This window comes from Ranitomeya variabilis, chromosome 6, assembly GCF_051348905.1.
Source record: "Ranitomeya variabilis isolate aRanVar5 chromosome 6, aRanVar5.hap1, whole genome shotgun sequence".
NCBI classification, from domain to species: domain Eukaryota; kingdom Metazoa; phylum Chordata; class Amphibia; order Anura; family Dendrobatidae; genus Ranitomeya; species Ranitomeya variabilis.
Window position 1 is genome coordinate 282,538,263 of NC_135237.1, and position 20,672 is coordinate 282,558,934.

A 20,672-nucleotide genomic window follows, 5' to 3' on the forward strand; every position below is an offset into this window, starting at 1 on the left:
ACCAAAAAAAAAATCATATAATACAAAAAAATACAAATGTTATTGGAATATACAGAGCAAACACATTTAAAAACATTTAAAAAAACATATTGCCCAATGAAAAAAAGGGGGGTACCACCCCACAGACCTGAGTGCAAATGATAACATACATATAAATGGCAGTTTTTGGCACCTGAGAATGAATGGCAAGAGAGGAAAAATTCTGTAGTTATATGACCATTATTAAATGAATCAAACAAAGGTCACCCTGCAAACCACCCTTCCACCCTTAATAGATTTCCATTTGAAAAGCCATAATCAAGTTTGAAGAATTCAAATACGGTAATCAAAATTAAGTACTACAGGCACAACCTCAAATAAGGAAACCAATGTGTACCTAGTTGTAAAAATAGTATCAAGCAGCAAACCAAATCACTACTGTATAAATATTATATCCTTTTTTTAAATATATAACCTGGTTATTTGAGATTTTTGCAGATCTTAATTGCTCAATGAGCTGATTCTTTATGGGATGACCATGTATACTTTCTTATGGTGTTTCCCCTGTAAGTCCTTATGGTTCATGTTGTACATGGCTTTTTTTACAGAATATTTTTTCTGATAAATCTCGTTGAACTTGGCACTACCTGTGGGGTTTGAGATATGCAGTATTATAAGAATTTATGCAGATTCCCTCCTACTGTTTAATCATATTGGAACCCATTTGATAAGACTCCGTTTGGACCAGTTGTGTCTGTTTCATCTTACATAATTATTTCGTATGAAAGTACCACATAAGTAGTGCTTTATATTTATTTTCTTCATCTATTTCAGAGAGATTTTTTCTCCCAAATTTCATCTCGGCATGCTCACCAAGATCTGATTTGTGGATGGGCTGACCTGAGAATAATAGTAGGGTTGAATCCCTTTTACGGTATGTGTCCTCCATGTTTGCATAGAACCTTTTATCTATATATGCACTCCTTGTTGTGAGTTTGTGCCACAGACTCACTTATATTATTGACTCCTCAGCAGGGCCGGACTGGGACTAAAATTCAGCCCTGGCATTTGAAGTTACACAGGCCCACTTGTCACATGGTGACTCTATAATATCTTTGTACACTTGTAGGTTACAAGAAGTGAGGGGAGTGTAACACGACTATATAACATATAATCACAGCTGTATCCAGCACTACAGCTCGGTCCTATTTATTGTTTTTAGTTGCAGTACCAACAAAAGCCGCTACTTTACCTACATAACTGGATCTAGTAGATAATGAAGGGATTGAGATGACCAAAGGCTATAGAACCTCATTCTGATGCTCCATAAACTTTGCCTACAGCCACTTTTGATTCCGCTGCGCAGCACGAGACCCGGTGACTCTGAAGAGCGGTGACATCAGTAACATCTCTTCAGATATTCCGGGTCTTGCGCTGAGCTCAGCAACTGTGGAGAGCGGTATTGTTACTACCATCACCGCTCTTCAGAGTCGCTGGGTCTCACCAGGTCTGGGCTAGTAGTGGGGGTGTCTGATAGACACCTCTCCATTACTTACACCAGGGATTGATAGCAGCTGACATTACGGAGCTGACATCAACCCTAAAAATCATTACACATACCAGAATTATATGCTCTGGTGGCTGGGAAAAGCAGTAGAGCTAGCGCTATTCCCAGGCACCTGGTGCTAACTACAACTATCATCATCATTGCCTGGTCTCCCTCTGAAGCATTTCTGCTGTATTTACATGCGCTGATCTCAGGCCACTAAACGAGTATGATCGACAATACTGAAGTTGTTCGCTTGTTTCCTGGCCTCTTTACACCAACTGAGAAAGAATAAATGGAGCAGAACAATCACAATTAGATCAATCTGTCCGCATACAGTATCATGTTATCAGCAGCACATCTACAGTTTACACCGGCGATGTGCTGCTGAGAACAAGGGTTTCTGTACCCACATAAACAATCCAATCACTCGATGAATAGGCAGCATTTTGCTTGTTTAGTATAATACACCCCATAGTCCTCCATATATTATATCATGCATCACAGTCCTCCATATAGTATAATACAGTCCTCATAGTCCTCCATATAATAAAATACGCTGCTCAGTCCTCCATATAGTAAAATACACTCTTCACAGTGCTCCATATAGTATAATGCCCCGCCATAGTCATCCATGTAGTACAATTCACTTCCCAAAGTATAATGCACCCCATAGTTCTTCATATATTATAATGTATTCCCCATAGTCCTCGATACACTATAATGCAGCCCACATACAGTGGTGTTCAAAAGTCCTGCATAGGCATAGGATAAATTGATTTTTCAAGTTTTAAACGTTTTCTGTCGAATATCTTCGATGCTAATATGACATATTATATATGGTTTTGTTCAGAATACAATTTTGCATTCTCTCCCTGTAATATTTTTAGCTTTTGAAGCAGTTTTGCCTGAAATTATTGCAACAATATGGGAATTGAAAGCACAACTAAATATTGTACAGCTTCAGATCCAAAATTAGCCAATCACAGATGAGGTTCTTGTGACCAATCATTACCTGGATATGGCAGCCAATCACATTGCATTACATTGCATCACATCTGCTGCTTTGTTTGTTTGTTTTATCTATTGGTCTATCTAGTGAATCATACTGTAGAGTTTTATGATGGGAGCCTTCAGATTTTTGTCAACGGAGGATCGTGTGCGAGTTGTGGTGCTACATGAAGAGGGTTATACTGGCCCCCAGATTGCAAGGAAGGTCGGCTGTAATCAGAGTACAGTCGTAAGAATTTTGCAGAAACATAAGCAGCTTGGAATTACCCAGGACAGGCCCAGATCTGGTCGGCCCAGAAAGTCAACTAAAAGGGAGGATAGAGTACTGATAAGAACATCCCTTGCCAATCGAAAGCTCACCTCTCCTCAGCTTCTGCGAGAATGGCAAGAAAAGTGCAATATTGAGGTAGCAACATCAACTGTTAGGAAGAGATGTTTGGAAGCAGGATTGAGAGGGTGCAAGGCCCGAAAGAAGCCATTGATGACAGCCATACAAAGACAAAGGCGAAAACTGTGGGCATTGAAATATTTAAAATGGAGGAAGGAGGAGTGGGAAAAAGTGCTATTTAGTGATGAAAGCACTTTTTGAATTTTAGGAAATGATGGCAAGTGTTATGTGAGAAGGTTCCCACATGAAGAGTACAAGCCAGAGTGTTTGAGCTTCTCTGTGAAACATCCGATGAAAGTAATGGTCTGGGGCTGTATGGCAGCCATTGGTGTTGGAAGAACAAGGTGGCTACTATTGACTGGCCAGCTCAGTCCCCGGACCTCAATCCAATTGAAAATTTGTGGCACAAGGTATCATTAGAGATATCTAAAAAACAGCCAAGGACCAAGAGTGAGTTGATTGAGGCTCTGATACAGGCCTGGAACCACATCATCACATGTGAACATCTGCAGAAGCTTGTTCACTCAATGCCACAGAGATGCAAGCTGGTGCTCAAGAGCAAAGGCTGGCCAATAAAGTATTAGAAGCTAAAGATGCACTCAAAAGGCCCTTTTCAGCACTCTGAATTAAATAAAAAATAATAAATCTTAAAAAGTAAAATTTAAGTCTGTGTGAACTTGCATTGGAAGTTAATGAACTTAGAAACCTGTTCACCATTCTACACACTGTACTGGTGTAGGTATGGTTATGCTGTAAAAAAAAATATCAAAAATGCGCATACCATAACAATTTATATACTTGGGACATTAAAAAATGAGTATGGCATACAATGAGGGATTACAAAAACATATATGTTCCACCAGTTTCACTGTAGAGATTCAGAAGTATGAAACATATAGTTTTCTTCACGCCTATGCAGGACTTTTGAACACCATATCATGCATCACAGTCCTCCATATAGTATAATACAGTCCTCATAGTCCTCCATATAATAAAATACGCTGCTCAGTCCTCCATATAGTAAAATACACTCTTCACAGTGCTCCATATAGTATAATGCCCCGCCATAGTCATCCATGTAGTACAATTCACTTCCCAAAGTATAATGCACCCCATAGTTCTTCATATATTATAATGTATTCCCCATAGTCCTCGATACACTATAATGCAGCCCACATATAGTATAATGCTGCCACCCCAGAGTATAATGCAGCTGGATCGCCCCCAGACGCAGGGCAGTGGGGTACTCGGTACCGGGTCCCTCTGTCTCGGTTCTGGGGATGTCACGGTGGCCCGACCCAGTCCATGGCCCTGCTAAGGGGTGCCCAATCAAAGGGTGAAGTTTGTCAAGTGTTCGTGACGCCACCTGTGGTTCTCGGTCAGGATGACCGACGCTGCTAGGGGTCCACTGGGGTGATGGAATGGCAGCTAGATGGTATACCTTCCCACAGGTGAAGTATGTCCCCAGGGCTTCCCAGTAAGGTAGATGATGATGGTGTAGGTCGCAGTAAATAACGAGGACACAGGGTTGCAGTCTCTTTACCTTTACCTTTTTACTGTAGACTTCAGCATCCACAATCCAGAGCACTGCTAACAGGGCTGGCTGAATCCGGTAGTAGTTTGAAGTAATGCATAGAGCCTATTACTCCCTCGGTGTTCCGGCCACCGGCTACGCGCCTCAGAAGGATGTTGCCGATCTTAAGGCAGAACTCCTCCCGGTATTATCTCCTTGTGCTGTGATCTTGTTTCTCACTTCTCCACAATATACTCCACTTCTTGTCCTCTCTTAGGATGCTGCCGCAATGAGGTGCAGGCGCAGCTCCATAACGTTCTATCTCTCGCTCAGTCTCTGCCAGGATCCCACCCCTGACAGGGACCTCTGTCTGCAGCTCAGATGTTCCTCCTTCTCTCCCTGTCTGCCTGACAGGTCTTTCCTGGGTCTCACCCAGTAGCGTTCTCCTCTAACTTCCTATCCAACCCCCAGTTTTACCCGAGTGTGAGGAGTGGACTAATACATAGAACCCTTTGCTCCCCCTGGTGGTTGGAGTGTGAAGTGTAGTGTGTAACTGTGATACCTGGTCAGGTGAACTCCTTTAGTACCTTCAGACGTACCATCACTCCCCCTAGTGGAAGAGCGACAATACTGCAACGACCAGGACTCTGGGGCGCTGCACAGCCACCCCACAGAATATATTGTAGCCCCCTGAGTATAATGTAACCCCCCAGAGAATATAATGCAGCCCCCTCATATAGTATAATACAGCCCCTGCATATATAATATATGGTAGCCCCCTCATAGAGCATAATGCAGCCCCCCATAGAATATAATGTAGCCCCTCCATAGAATACACTGCAGCCCTCCTCATATAGTATAATGCAGCTCCCCATAGAATATAATGTAGCCCCATAAAAGAGTATGATGCAATCCTCCCTCATAGAATATAATACAGCCCCCCATAGAATATAATGCAGCACCCCATAGAATTTAATACAGCCCACCATAGAATATAATACAGCCCACCTCTCAATAGAATATAATACAGCCCCCCATAGAATGTAATACAGCACCCCATAGAATGTAATACAGCCCCCATAGAATGTAATACAGCCCACCATAGAATATAATACAGCCCCCCATAGAACTTAATGCATCCCCCCATAGAATGTAATACAGCCCCCATAGAATGTAATAAAGCCTCCCATAGAATATAATACAACTCCCCATAGAATGTAATACAGCCCCCCATAGAATATAATGTAGCACCCCAATAGCCCCACAATCCAGTTATCACTCATTGATATATTAAAAAACCCACAATCCTCACCTCACCTCATGCCCCGCACTGATCCTGGTGCTCCAGGCTCGGCTCCGGTCTCAGCGGATGCAGTCTGCCCGACAAACAGCAGGTAAGCGATGATGTCATACACCCGCAGTGTCAGAGGCAGAGCGAGGAATGATGGGAGAGGGAGCGTCAGCGGACGCTCTCTCCTCCATCATTGTATTGAACTGTACCGGCATCATAGTATAGTTGAATGCAGTGGCGCTGGTGGGGGTTGAGTCGGCACTGGTGCCGCTAACAGTGGCACAGCATGCAGGGATCGAGCGGCTCTCTACTGACACCGGCCCTTCTGGCATTTGCCAGAAGTGCCCGATGGCCAGTCCGGCCCTGCTCCTCATAACATCTGTTAGTATTGGGTCAAAGTGGCCCTTTCATTCCACATAATGGTCTGAGGCTCTAATCATTTATATGAAAATACTTTTTGTGAGAAACCTTTGCAACATGGGATGTGCCCCTCTAAGCACTTGTGGTTTGCGACTTTGCCCCTTGTCTGGGGTAACATTGGTACCTCTATGTTTTGTGCCAGTACTGCATTTTGTATTTATAAGCCAGCATTTGTGTAAGGCTGCCGTCACACTAGCAATATTTGGTCAGTATTTTACATCAGTATTTGTAAGCCAAAACCAGGAGTGGAACAAATAGAGGAAAAGTATAAGAGAAACATATGCACCACTTCTGTATTTATCACCCACTCCTGGTTTTGGCTTATAAATACTGAGGTAAAATACTGACCAAATACTGCTAGTGTGACGGCAGCCTAAGGCCACATTCACACATTCAGTATTTGGTGAGTTTTTTACCTCAGTATTTGTAAGCCAAAACCAGGAGTGGGACAATCAGGTATAATAGAAACACGCAGGGCCGGACTGGCCATCGGGCACTTCTGGCAAATGCCAGAAGGGCCGGTGCCAGTAGTGGGCCGCTCGATCCGCCTCCCCCCGCCCCCGCCGTTGCATTCAACTATACCGGCATATAGACACCGGTACAGTTGAACGCAATGATGGAGGAGAGAGCGTCCGCTGACGCTCCCTCTCCCATCATTCCCCGCTCTGCCTCTGACACTGCAGGTGCGCGATGACGTCATATCATCGCGCACCTGCTGTGTCCCGGGCAGACTGCAGCTGCTGAGACAGGAGCAGGAACCAGGAGGCAACGCGGGGCACGAGGAGAGGTGAGGAGAGTTTTTTTTTTTTTTTTTACTGGACTGTGTGGGGCCATTCTCGGGGGGGGGGGGTGGAGGAAGAGAAGAGATGCGGGCTGTGCTCTGTGCTGTATACTACTGTGTGGGCTGTGCTATATATAGTACTCTGTGGGCTGTGCTGTATATAGTACTCTGTGGGCTGTACTGTATATATTACTCTGTGGACTGTGCTGTATATAGTACTCTGTGGGCTGTGCTGTATATAGTACTCTGTGGGCTGTGCTGTATATAGTACTCTGTGGGCTGTGCTGTATATAGTACTCTGTGGAGTGTGCTGTATATATTACTCTGTGGGCTGTGCTGTATATAGTACTCTGTGGGCTGTGCTATATATAGTACTCTGTGGGCTGTGCTGTATATAGTACTCTGTGGAGTGTGCTGTATATAGTACTCTGTGGGCTGTGCTGTATATAGTACTCTGTGCTCTGTGCTGTATATATTACTCTGTGGGCTGTGCTGTATATAGTACTCTGTGGGCTGTGCTATATATAGTACTCTGTGGGCTGTGCTATATATAGTACTCTGTGGGCTGTGCTGTATATAGTACTCTGTGGGCTGTGCTGTATATAGTGCTCTGTGGGCTGTGCTGTATATAGTACTCTGGGCTGTGCTGTATATATTGCTCTGTGGGCTGTGCTGTATATAGTACTCTGGGCTGTGCTGTATATATTACTCTTGGCTGTGCTGTATATATTGCTCTGTGGGCTGTGCTGTATATAGTACTCTCTGGGCTGTGCTGTATATAGTACTCTGTGGGCTGTGCTGTATATATTACTCTGTGGGCTGTGCTATATATAGTACTCTGTGGGCTGTGCTGTATATAGTACTCTGTGGGCTGTGCTGTATATAGTACTCTGTGGGCTGTGCTGTATATAGTACTCTGTGGAGTGTGCTGTATATATTACTCTGTGGGCTGTGCTGTATATAGTACTCTGTGGGCTGTGCTATATATAGTACTCTGTGGGCTGTGCTATATATAGTACTCTGTGGGCTGTGCTGTATATAGTACTCTGTGGGCTGTGCTGTATATAGTGCTCTGTGGGCTGTGCTGTATATAGTACTCTGGGCTGTGCTGTATATATTGCTCTGTGGGCTGTGCTGTATATAGTACTCTGGGCTGTGCTGTATATATTACTCTTGGCTGTGCTGTATATATTGCTCTGTGGGCTGTGCTGTATATAGTACTCTCTGGGCTGTGCTGTATATAGTACTCTGTGGGCTGTGCTGTATATATTACTCTGTGGGCTGTGCTATATATAGTACTCTGTGGGCTGTGCTATATATATTGCTATGTGGGCTGTGCTGTATATAGTACTCTGTGGGCTGTGCTGTATATAGTACTCTGTGGGCTGTGCTGTATATATTGCTTTGTGGGCTGTGCTGTATATATTGCTCTGTGGGCTTTGCTGTATATATTACTCTGTGGGCTGTGCTGTATATAGTGCTCTGTGGGCTGTGCTGTATATAGTACTCTGTGGGCTGTGCTGTATATATTGCTCTGTGGGCTGTGCTGTATATATTACTCTGTGGGCTGTGCTGTATATATTACTCTGTGGGCTGTGCTGTATATAGTACTCTGTGGGCTGTGCTGTATATAGTGCTCTGTGGGCTGTGCTGTATATAGTACTCTGTGGGCTGTGCTGTATATATTGCTCTGTGGGCTGTGCTGTATATAGTACTCTGTGGGCTGTGCTGTATATATTACTCTGTGGGCTGTGCTGTATATAGTGCTCTGTGGGCTGTGCTGTATATAGTACTCTGTGGGCTGTGCTGTATATATTACTCTGTGGGCTGTGTTGTATATATTGCTCTGTGGGCTGTGCTGTATATATTGCTCTGTGGGCTGTGCTGTATATAGTACTCTGTGGGCTGTGCTGTATATAGTGCTCTGTGGGCTGTGCTGTATATAGTGCTCTGTGGGCTGTGCTGTATATAGTACTCTGTGGGCTGTGCTGTATATAGTACTCTGGGCTGCGCTGTATACTACTGTTTGGTCTGTGCTGTATACTACTGCATGGGCTGTGTTATCTACTACACGCGCTGTGCTATATTATGCAGGCTGTGCTATATACTATACGGTTTGTGCTATATACTATGCGGGCTTTGCTATATACTATGGGGAGTATATTATATTCTATGGGGGAGGCCATGTTATGTACTATGTGGCTGTGTTATATACTATTGTGGGGGTATATTATATACTATGGGGGAGGCTGTGTTATATACTATGGGGGAGGCTGTGTTATATACTATGGGGGAGGCTGTGTTATATACTATGGGGGGCTGCATTATATTCTATGGGGGGCTACATTATATATTATGGGGAGGTGGGCTCTATTATATTCTATGGGGGGTTACATTATACTCTGTGGGGTGGCTGCATTATACTATATGTGAGCTGCATTATACTGTATCGAGGACTATGGGGAATACATTATAATATATGAAGAACTATGGGGTGCATTATACTATGGGAAGTGAATTGTAGTACATGGATGACTATGGCGGTGCATTATACTATATGGAGCACTGTGAGGAGTGTATTATACTATGTGGAGGACTGAGCCGTGTATTTTAATATGGAGGACTATAGGGAGTGTATTATACTATATGGAGGACTGTGGGGCACATTATAATATATGGAGGACTATGGGGTGTATTTTACTAAACAAGTAAAATGCTGCATATTCAGATTGTTCTTGCTGGAACAAAAATCATTGTTCTCAGCAGCACATTGCCAGTGTAAACTGTAGATGTGCTGCTGATAACATGATACTGTATGGTGATCTGTTAGTGATCTATTAGTGATCGTTCTGTCCCGTCATTATTCCTCAGTTGGTGGAAAGAGGCCGGGAAACAAGCGTTGAACAACTTCCGTATTGTCGATCAAACTCATTTAGCCGCCTGAGATCAGCGCATGTAAATACAACCGAAATGCTTTTGTGTGATGTGCAATATGTTAGCATTTGGGGCCCCATTTTAAACTTTGCCTAGGGCCCCACTTTGCCTAAAACCGGCCCTGCCTACAAGTGTACAAAGATATTATACAGTCACCATGTGACAAGTGGGCCTGTGTAACTTCAAATGCCAGGGCTGAATTTTAGTCCCAGTCCGGCCCTGGAAACACGTCACCACTTCTGTATTTATCACCCACTCCTGGTTTTGGCTCACAAATACTGAGGTAAAAAACTCACCAAATACTTAATATGTGCACTTGGACTTAATGTTTTTTACTACAAAAAAAGCACTGATTCTGCACTTAAAAAAGAAACTGTATTTTTCAACGCATTTTTTTCAGGCACACCATAGAAACCTCTAGAGGTTAAAAAAGCACCAAAACTGCAGAGTTCAGCAGCGTCTTTAGACGCACAGCGAGCGCAGTTTTCATGAAATCACATCACTTTCCTTGGACAGTTACATAACATAACAGACTTTCACATCCAAAGCAAATTGGATGTGGTTTCATGAAAACCCGGCTCTCGGTGCGTCTAAACATGCTGTTGTACTGTGCGGACTGGGGGCTTTTCCTCTCTACGCTTCTATGGGAAGCTTGCATTTTTAAGTGCAGAATCAAAGCTCTCTGTACTATTAAAGACGCTACTTGAAAAATGTATCAAGTAAGGAGGGAAAAGGCATAAAAAGTGCGACAAAAACTCGGTAATCAGAGAAGATAGGTGTGGACACCTGTAGAAAAAACACCAGACACCACATTTACTCTTTGGGTGAACATGGCCTCAGCGTTGCATTTTTGTTTAAATTTATGTTTTGATAGAGAAAAAAAAGTCAACCACACCGATTTGTATGCCATTTCCCAATCACCGTAAATCTGTTAGGCTACGTTCACATTTGCGGCCAGCGCCGCAGCGTCGGGCGCCGCAGCGGCGCCGCATGCGTCATGCGCCCCTATATTTAACATGGGGGCGCATGGACATGCGGCGCACTTGCGTTTTGCGCCGCATGCGTCGCTGCGGCGCCCGCGTCGGGGCGCAGAGGACGCAGCAAGTTGCATTTTTGCTGCGTCCAAATTCAATGAAAAAAACGACGCATGCGGCGCAAAACGCAGCGTTGTGCATGCGTTTTGCTGCGTTTTTGTTTGCGTTGTGCGCTGCGGCGCCGACGCTGCGGCGCACAACGCAAATGTGAACGTAGCCTTAGTTGTTATCTGCCGATTTGTTATGGTTATTTTTTTTAAGTGCATTAAAAATGTTATTACTGTAATTATTTTTTGTAATTTTAAAGGAAGAAAAAAACTTCCTTTTATTTTCCCTTTAGAATACAGGTCTGTAGAAATCCACTGCTATGTATAAATGTATCAGTACAATCTGCCTGTATTTCTACCTTACATGTTAGTGCAGGCTATGGGTCATAGTTTTTGCTGACTCAGCGACACTCCCCATATGACAGCACCCGGCACTACAGAACTGCTGGCACTACCAGCACAGCGCCCCCTTGGGGCCGCACACGAGATGGTCGCCTTTCGGTTATGACAGTTTTCATTTGTGAGCAGGAGGTCAGTCTCGTGTCTGATTGGCCGACAACTGACCGTCCGCTGATGTGTGATTGGCCGTTACCCAGCAGCCAGTGTAGGACGCGCGGTGTGGTGGTTGTACCCAGTGTCTTTAGTCCAAGTAGTGGCGGCAGCTCTGAGGCGACATGTCGCAGGTCTCTGACTTCCAGGATGAGCGGCGGCTGCTGGAGGTCTTGGCCGTCCTCATGGTCCTGATGGGAGTGCTCTCCTTCGGTCTTCTCCGGTTTATCCAGGTGCCGTACGGACGCTATTCCAGCTCCACCTATGGGCCGCCGGTGCCAGTGCGCGTGGCCTGGTTCATCCAGGAGCTGCCGTCCTTAGCTGTGCCGGTGTATCAGCTGGTCGTCTATGGGGAGGCGGCAGCAGCAGCGAGCCGGATTCTGCTGGGGGCCTTCATCTGCCACTACCTGCACCGGTGAGAACTCGGCACTGTACTCTGCACTGTGGTCTGTGCTCTGCCTGTGGTCTGTGCTCTGCCTGTGGTCTGTGCTCTGCACTGTGGTCTGTACTCTGCACTATAACTCTGCCCTGTAGTATGGTCTGCATTCTGCGCTGTTCCATGGTCTGTACCACGACCTGTACTCTGTGCCACGACCTGTCCTCTGTGGTGTACCGTGATCTGTACACTGTCCTCTGCGCTGTACCGTGATCTGTACAATGTCCTCTGCGCTGTACCGTGATCTGTACACTGTCCTCTGCGCTGTACCGTGATCTGTACACTGTCCGCTGCGCTGTATCGTGATCTGTACACTGTCCTCTGCGCTGTACCGTGATCTGTACACTGTCCTCTGCGCTGTACCGTGATCTGTACACTGTCCTCTGCGCTGTACCGTGATCTGTACACTGTCCTCTGCGCTGTACCGTGATCTGTACACTGTCCTCTGCGCTGTACCGTGATCTGTACACTGTCCTCTGCGCTGTACCGTGATCTGTACACTGTCCGCTGCGCTGTATCGTGATCTGTACACTGTCCTCTGCGCTGTACCGTGATCTGTACACTGTCCTCTGCGCTGTACCGTGATCTGTACACTGTCCTCTGCGCTGTACCGTGATCTGTACACTGTCTTCTGCGCTGTACCGTGATCTGTACACTGTCTTCTGCGCTGTACCGTGATCTGTACACTGTCCTCTGCGCTGTACCGTGATCTGTACACTGTCCTCTGCGCTGTACCGTGATCTGTACACTGTCCTCTGCGCTGTACCGTGATCTGTACACTGTCCGCTGCGCTGTATCGTGATCTGTACACTGTCCTCTGCGCTGTACCGTGATCTGTACACTGTCCTCTGCGCTGTACCGTGATCTGTACACTGTCCTCTGCGCTGTACCGTGATCTGTACACTGTCCTCTGCGCTGTACCGTGATCTGTACACTGTCCTCTGCGCTGTACCGTGATCTGTGCACTGTCCTCTGCGCTGTACCGTGATCTGTGCACTGTCCTCTGCGCTGTACCGTGATCTGTGCACTGTCCTCTGCGCTGTACCGTGATCTGTGCACTGTCCTCTGCGCTGTACCGTGATCTGTGCACTGTCCTCTGCGCTGTACCGTGATCTGTACTCTGCGCTCTGCGCTGTACTCTGCGCTGTACCATGACCTGTAGTAGGATCTCTCCTCTCAGCTGTACCGTGACCTGTATGTGGCACAGAGGTGATCGCTGCTCCATGTGTGATCGCTGCTCCATGTGCACAGTGGACCGGGAGTGACAGCCTGTCCTGGGGCTCATTCACACTACCGACGCTGATCCTGGAACTCATGCGATTCACACCCGTTCAGAATGTGCTTTTCATTCCCTCACATGTCGGTATTGTTGTTGTACGTGATTCTCACTGGTAGCGCACATTCCTATTACCTCCTATGGGATTTTTCACACTTCCATGTCATTTTTACTTTGTTTCATATTTTTAGCACAGTGTATGGGATTTATAGAAATCTCCTGCTCACTGTAGGTTTTTTTTTTTTTTTTTTGTTACACGGCATAAACTGACCTGTGTTGCGTGTTTGACATCATCCGCAGCGTGTCAATGTCTCCTGTGGGTGCAGAGTTTTATGTGCTGATTTTCCCCATAGAATCATCAGGTTAAAATGCATGTAATCCATACATGTCTGTATCAATAAGGCTAGTTTCACACTAGCGTTTATCTGGGCTGCGGAGGGATGTGGACTTCCTCCGTGAAGCCCCGCCCACTGTCGCGCCTCTTCGCTCAGCTCCGCCTACGGCTGAACGAAGAGTCGCGGCAGTGGGCGGGTCGTCACGGAGGAAGTCCACATCCCTCCTCAGCCCGGATTAACTCTAGCGTGAAACTAGCCGAAAGGTTTGTCAAATACGAGGAAGTATCAAAAACCAAGCAGCTTTATTTAATCCATGACACACTAAAAAAGACAAAAAACAAATTGAATTGTTTTTATCTTATATGTGCAGAAAATCTGCAACAGCAAAAATTCACCAACCACCCATCATGAGAACATAGCTGTAGGGTACGTGCATATACTGAGTATATGCAGCAGATTTTTCTGAACCAAAAACTACAATGTTGGCAACAGAAACACTGTATAAAATACACTTTTGAGTTTTAGATGCATTTTTAGTTGAACATTTTTCCCCATTCTCTTGAATGGGTGAAAAAGGCTGAAACAATGGACATGCTTTCGGACACCAAAACATGGAGCAAAGACAAAACCAAAAGATCAAATTTTTTTTGAATAAAATATTATAATATTTAATAACAAAATAGGTTAAAAACAACAGTCAATAAATTAATAATGTACACTGCTAAAAAAAAAATACAGGGAACACTAAATTCCCACATCCTAGAGATCACTGAATGAAATATTCCAGTTGTAAATCTTTATTCATTACATAGTGGAATGTGTTTAGAACAATAAAACATAAAAATGATCAACGTAAATCATAACTAATATCCCATGGAGGTCTGGATTTGGAAAGATACTCAAAATCAAAGTGGAAAATCAAATTACAGGCTGATGCGACTTCAGTGGAAATGCCTCATGACAAGGAAATGATGCTCAGTAGTGTGTGTGGCCTCCACGTGCCTGTATGATCTCCCTACAACGCCTGGGCATGCTCCTGATGAGGCGGCGGATGGTCTCTTGAAGGATCTCCTCCCAGACCTGGACTAAAGTATCCGCCAACTCCTGGACAGTCTGTGGTGCAACGTGACGTTGGTGGATGGTGCGAGACATGATGTCCCAGATGTGTTCAATCGGATTCAGGTCTGGTGAACGGGCGGGCCAGTCCATAGCTTCAATGCCTTCATCTTGCAGGAACTACTGACACACTCCAGTTACATGAGGTCTGGCATTGTCCTGCATTAGGAGGAACCCAGGGCCTTCTATGGCTAGAAGGTTGGAGGAGTGTTTAAACTAGGGATTGGGGGGGAGGGTATTCAATTTATAGGAGGGGTAGATAGTGTAGATAGAGACCTGGGCACAAATAAGGAAGTTGGGGGTGGTGGTGGCATGGGGGGGTGGGGTTAGAACAGTTAATAATTTAAGAAAGAATAGAGGTACAGAGAGGAACATCAAGTGCATATATACTAATGCCAGAAGCCTCGCCAACAAAATGGACGAATTAGAACTAATGTTGGAGCATAATTATGACATGGTGGGGATATCTGAAACATGGCTGGATGAGAGCCATGACTGGGCTGTTAACTTGCAGGGTTATAGCCTGTTCAGAAATGACCGTACAGATAAGCGAGGGGGTGGGGTGTGTCTATATGTAAAATCGTCCTTAAAACCTATCCTGCGTGATAATATAGGTGAATTTAATGAGAATGTAGAGTCCCTGTGGGTGGAGATAAGGGGAGGGGGAAAAAATAATAAATTACTGATAGGGGTTTGTTATAAATCTCCAAAAATAATGGAAGCAGTGGAGAATATCCTCGTAAAGCAAATAGATGAAGCTGTGACTCAAGGAGAAGTCATTATTATGGGGGACTTCAACTACCCTGAAATAGATTGGGGAACAGATACCTGCAGTTCCAGCAAAGGTAATCGGTTTTTGACAACTATGAGATTCAATTACCTTTCACAACTGGTTCAGGACCCAACAAGAAGGGGGGCACTGCTAGACCTAATATTAACCAACAGGCCAGACCGCATAGCAAATATAAGGGTTGGGGGTCACTTGGGGAATAGTGATCACAAAATAATAAGTTTTCGTGTATCCTTTAATAAGATGGGTAGTAGAGGGGTTACAAGGACACTAAACTTTAGGAGGGCAAATTTCCAACGGATGAGAGAGGATCTTGGTGCAATTAACTGGGACGATATCCTGAGACATAAAAATACACAAAGAAAATGGGAGACGTTTATTAGCATCCTGGATAGGACCTGTGCACAGTATATACCGTATGGGAATAAACATACTAGAAATAGGAGGAAAGCAATATGGCTAAATAGAGCTGTAAGGGGAGCAATAAGTGACAAAAAGAAAGCATTTAGAGAATTAAAGGAAGTAGGTAGTGAGGAGGCATTAAATAAATATAGAAAATTAAATAAATTCTGTAAAAAGCAAATCAAGGCAGCAAAGATTGAGACAGAGAAACTCATTGCCAGAGAGAATAAAAATAATCCCAAAATATTCTTTAACTACATAAATAGTAAGAAACTAAAAAAAAATGATAGTGTTGGCCCCCTTAAAAATAGTCTGGGTGAAATTGTGGATGAGGATGGGGAAAAAGCCAATATGCTAAATGACTTTTTTTCATCAGTATTTACAAAAGAAAATCCCATGGCAGACAAAATGATTAGTGATAAAAATTCCCAATTAAATGTCACCTGCTTAACCCAGCAGGAAGTACGGCGGCGTCTAAAAATCAATAAAATTGACAAATCTCCGGGTCCGAATGGGATACACCCTCGAGTACTGCAGGAATTAAGTACAGTCATTGATAGACCATTATTTTTAATCTTTAAAGACTCCATAATAACAGGGTCTGTACCACAGGACTGGCATATAGCAAATGTGGTGCCAATATTCAAAAAGGGGACAAAAACTGAACTCGGTAATTATAGGCCAGTAAGCTTAACCTCTACTGTGGGTAAAATCCTGGAGGGCATTCTAAGGGATGCTATACTGGAGTATTTGAAGAGGAATAACCTCATGACCCAGTATCAGCACGGGTTTACTAGGGATCGTTCATGTCAGACTAATTTGATCAGCTTCTATGAAGAGGTAAGTTCTGGACTGGACCAAGAGAACCCAGTGGATGTAGTGTATATGGACTTTTCAAAAGCTTTTGATACGGTGCCACACAAAAGGTTGTTACATAAAATGAGAATAATGGGGATAGGGGAAAATATGTGTAAGTGGATTGAGAGCTGGCTCAGGGATAGGAAACGAAGGATGGTTATTAATGGAGCACACTCGGACTGGGTCGCGGTTAGCAGTGGGGTACCACAGGGGTCGGTATTGGGCCTTCTTCTTTTAAACATTTATTAATGACCTTGTAGGGGGCATTCAGTAGAATTTCAATGTTTGCAGATGACACTAAACTGCAGGGTAATCAATACAGGGGAGGACCATTTTATATTACAGGATGATTTATGTAAACTAGAAGCTTGGGCTGATAAATGGCAAATGAGCTTTAATGGGGATAAATGTAAGGTCATGCACTTGGGTAGAAGTAATAAGATGTATAACTATGTGCTTAATTCTAAAACTCTGGGTAAAACCGTCAATGAAAAGGACCTGGGTGTATGGGTGGATGACAAACTCATATTCAGTGGCCAGTGTCAGGCAGCTGCTACAAAGGCAAATAAAATAATGGGATGCATTAAAAGAGGCATAGATGCTCATGAGGAGAACATAATTTTACCTCTATACAGGTCCTTCTCAAAAAATTAGCATATAGTGTTAAATTTCATTATTTACCATAATGTAATGATTACAATTAAACTTTCATATATTATAGATTCATTATCCACCAACTGAAATTTGTCAGGTCTTTTATTGTTTTAATACTGATGATTTTGGCCTACAACTCCTGATAACCCAAAAAACCTGTCTCAATAAATTAGCATATTTCAACCGTCCAATCAAATAAAAGTGTTTTTTAATAACAAACAAAAAAACCATCAAGCAATAATGTTCAGTTATGCACTCAATACTTGGTCGGGAATCCTTTGGCAGAAATGACTGCTTCAAGGCGGCGTGGCATGGAGGCAATCAGCCTGTGACACTGCTGAGATGTTATGGAGGCCCAGGATGCTTCAATAGCGGCCTTAAGCTCATCCAGAGTGTTGGGTCTTGCGTCTCTCAACTTTCTCTTCACAATATCCCACAGATTCTCTATGGGGTTCAGGTCAGGAGAGTTGGCAGGCCAATTGAGCACAGTAATACCATGGTCAGTAAACCATTTACCAGTGGTTTTGGCACTGTGAGCAGGTGCCAGGTCGTGCTGAAAAATGAAATCTTTATCTCCATAAAGCATTTCAGCCGATGGAAGCATGAAGTGCTCCAAAATCTCCTGATAGCTAGCTGCATTGATGCTGCCCTTGATGAAACACAGTGGACCAACACCAGCAGCTGACATGGCACCCCACACCATCACTGACTGTGGGTACTTGACACTGGACTTCAGGCATTTTGGCATTTCCTTCTCCCCAGTCTTCCTCCAGACTCTGGCACCTTGATTTCCGAATGACATGCAAAATTTGCTTTCATCAGAAAAAAGTACTTGGGACCACTTAGCAACAGTCCAGTGCTGCTTCTCTGTAGCCCAGGTCAGGCGCTTCTGCCGCTGTTTATGGTTCAAAAGTGGCTTTACCTGGGGAATGCGGCACCTGTAGCCCATTTCCTGCACACGCCTGTGCACGGTGGCTCTGGATGTTTCCACACCAGACTCAGTCCACTGCTTCCTCAGGTTCCCCAAGGTCTGGAATCGGTCCTTCTCCACAATCTTCCTCAGGGTCCGGTCACCTCTTCTCGTTGTACAGCGTTTTCTGCCACATTGTTTCCTTCCAACAGACTTACCATTGAGGTGCCTTGATACAGCACTCTGGGAACAGCCTATTTGTTGAGAAATTTCTTTCTGGGTCTTACCCTCTTGCTTGAGAGTGTCAATGATGGCCTTCTTGACATCTGTCAGGTCGCTAGTCTTACCCATGATGGGGGTTTTGAGTAATGAACCAGGCAGGGAGTTTTTAAAAGCCTCAGGTATCTTTTGCATGTGTTTAGAGTTAATTAGTTGATTCAGAAGATTAGGGTAATAGGTCGTTTAGAGAACCTTTTCTTGATATGCTAATTTATTGAGACAGGTTTTTGGGTTATCAGGAGTTGTAGGCCAAAATCATCAGGGTACCGTCACACAGTGAAATTTCCATCGCTGCGACGGCACGATTCGTGACGTCACAGCGTCGTATGAATATTGCTCCAGCGTCGTAGACTGCGGTCACACTTTGCAATCACGGCGCTGGAGCGATGCCGAAGTCCCCGGGTAACCAGGGTAAACATCGGGTTACTAAGCGCAGGGCCGCGCTTAGTAACCCGATGTTTACCCTGGTTACCAGCGTTAACGTAAAAAAAAAAAACAGTACATACTTACATTCCGGTGTCTGTCCCCGGCGTTCTGCTTCTCTCCACTGTGTAAGCGCCATAGCCGGAAAGCAGAGCGGTGACGTCACCGCTGTGCTCGCTTTCCGGCTATGGCGCTCACACAGTGCAGAGAAGCTGAGACGCCGGAGGACTGACACCGGAATGTAAGTATGTACTGTTTGGTTTTTTTACGTTTACGCTTGTAACCAGGGTAAACATCGGGTTACTAAGCGCGGCCCTGCGCTTAGTTACCCGATGTTTACCCTGGTTACAAGTGAACACATCGCTGGATCGCTGTCACACACAACGATCCAGCGATGTCAGCAGGTGATCAAGCGACGAAAGAAAGTTCCAAACGATGTGCTACGACGTACGATTCTCAGCAGGGTCCCTGATCGCTGCTGCGTGTCAGACACTGCGATATCGTAACGGTATCGCTAGAACGTCACGAATCGTACCGTCGTAGCGATGGAAATTTCACTGTGTGACGGTACCCTCAGTATTAAAACAAAAGACCTGACAAATTTCAGTTGGTGGATAATGAATCTATAATATATGAAAGTTTAATTGTAATCATTACATTATGGTAAATAATGAAATTTAACACTATATGCTAATTTTTTGAGAAGGACCTGTACAATTCACTAGTTCGACCACACTTAGAATACTGTGCACAGTTCTGGTCTCCGGTGTATAAGAAAGACATAGCTGAACTAGAGCGGGTGCAGAGAAGAGCGACCAAGGTTATTAGAGGACTGGGGGGTCTGCAATACCAAGATAGGTTATTACACTTGGGGCTATTTAGTTTGGAAAAACGAAGACTAAGGGGTGATCTTATTTTAATGTATAAATATATGAGGGGACAGTACAAAGACCTTTCTGATGATGTTTTTAATTGTAGACCTGAGACAGGGACAAGGGGGCATCCTCTACGTCTGGAGGAAAAAAGGTTTAAGCATAATAACAGACGATTATTCTTTACTGTAAGAGCAGTGAGACTATGGAACCCTCTGCCGTATGATGTTGTAATGAGTGATTCATTACTTAAATTTAAGAGGGGACTGGATACCTTTCTGGAAAAGTATAATGTTACAGGGTATATACACTAGATTCCTTGATAGGGCGTTGATCCAGGGAACTAGTCTGATTGCCGTATGTGGAGTCGGGAAGGAATTTTTTTTCCCCAAGGTGGAGCTTACTCTTTGCCACATGGGTTTTTTTTGCCTTCCTCTGGATCAACATGTTAGGGCATGTTAGGTTAGGCTATAGGTTGAACTACATGGACTTAAAGTCTTCCTTCAACCTTAATAACTATGTAACTGCACCAGCATATGGCCTCACAAGGGGTCTGAGGATCTCATCTCGGTACCTAATGGCAGTCAGTCTACCTCTGGCGAGCACATGGAGGGCTGTGCGGCCCTCCAAAGAAATGCCACCCCACACAATTATTGACCCACTGCCAAACTGGTCATGCTGAAGGATGTTGCAGGCAGCAGATCGCTCTCCACGGCGTCTCCAGACTCTGTCACGTCTGTCACATGTGCTCAGTGTGAACATACTTTCATCTGTGAGGAGCACAGGGCGCCAGTGGCGAATTTGCCAATCCTGGTGCTCTGTGGCAAA

General features: G+C 44.6%; 1 protein-coding gene across 1 annotated transcript in view; it reads left to right on the top strand.

The window, feature by feature from the left end:
- The first annotated feature begins 11,422 nt into the window (after positions 1–11,422).
- The window catches only part of SRD5A1 (steroid 5 alpha-reductase 1), an 87,368-nt gene continuing 78,118 nt past the window's right edge, over positions 11,423–20,672 (top strand). Inside the window, exon 1 of the mRNA XM_077269693.1 lies at positions 11,423–11,908. Within this exon, the coding sequence (XP_077125808.1) occupies positions 11,619–11,908 (290 nt within the window). The 5' untranslated portion in view covers positions 11,423–11,618. The remainder of the gene's footprint in view (positions 11,909–20,672) is intronic.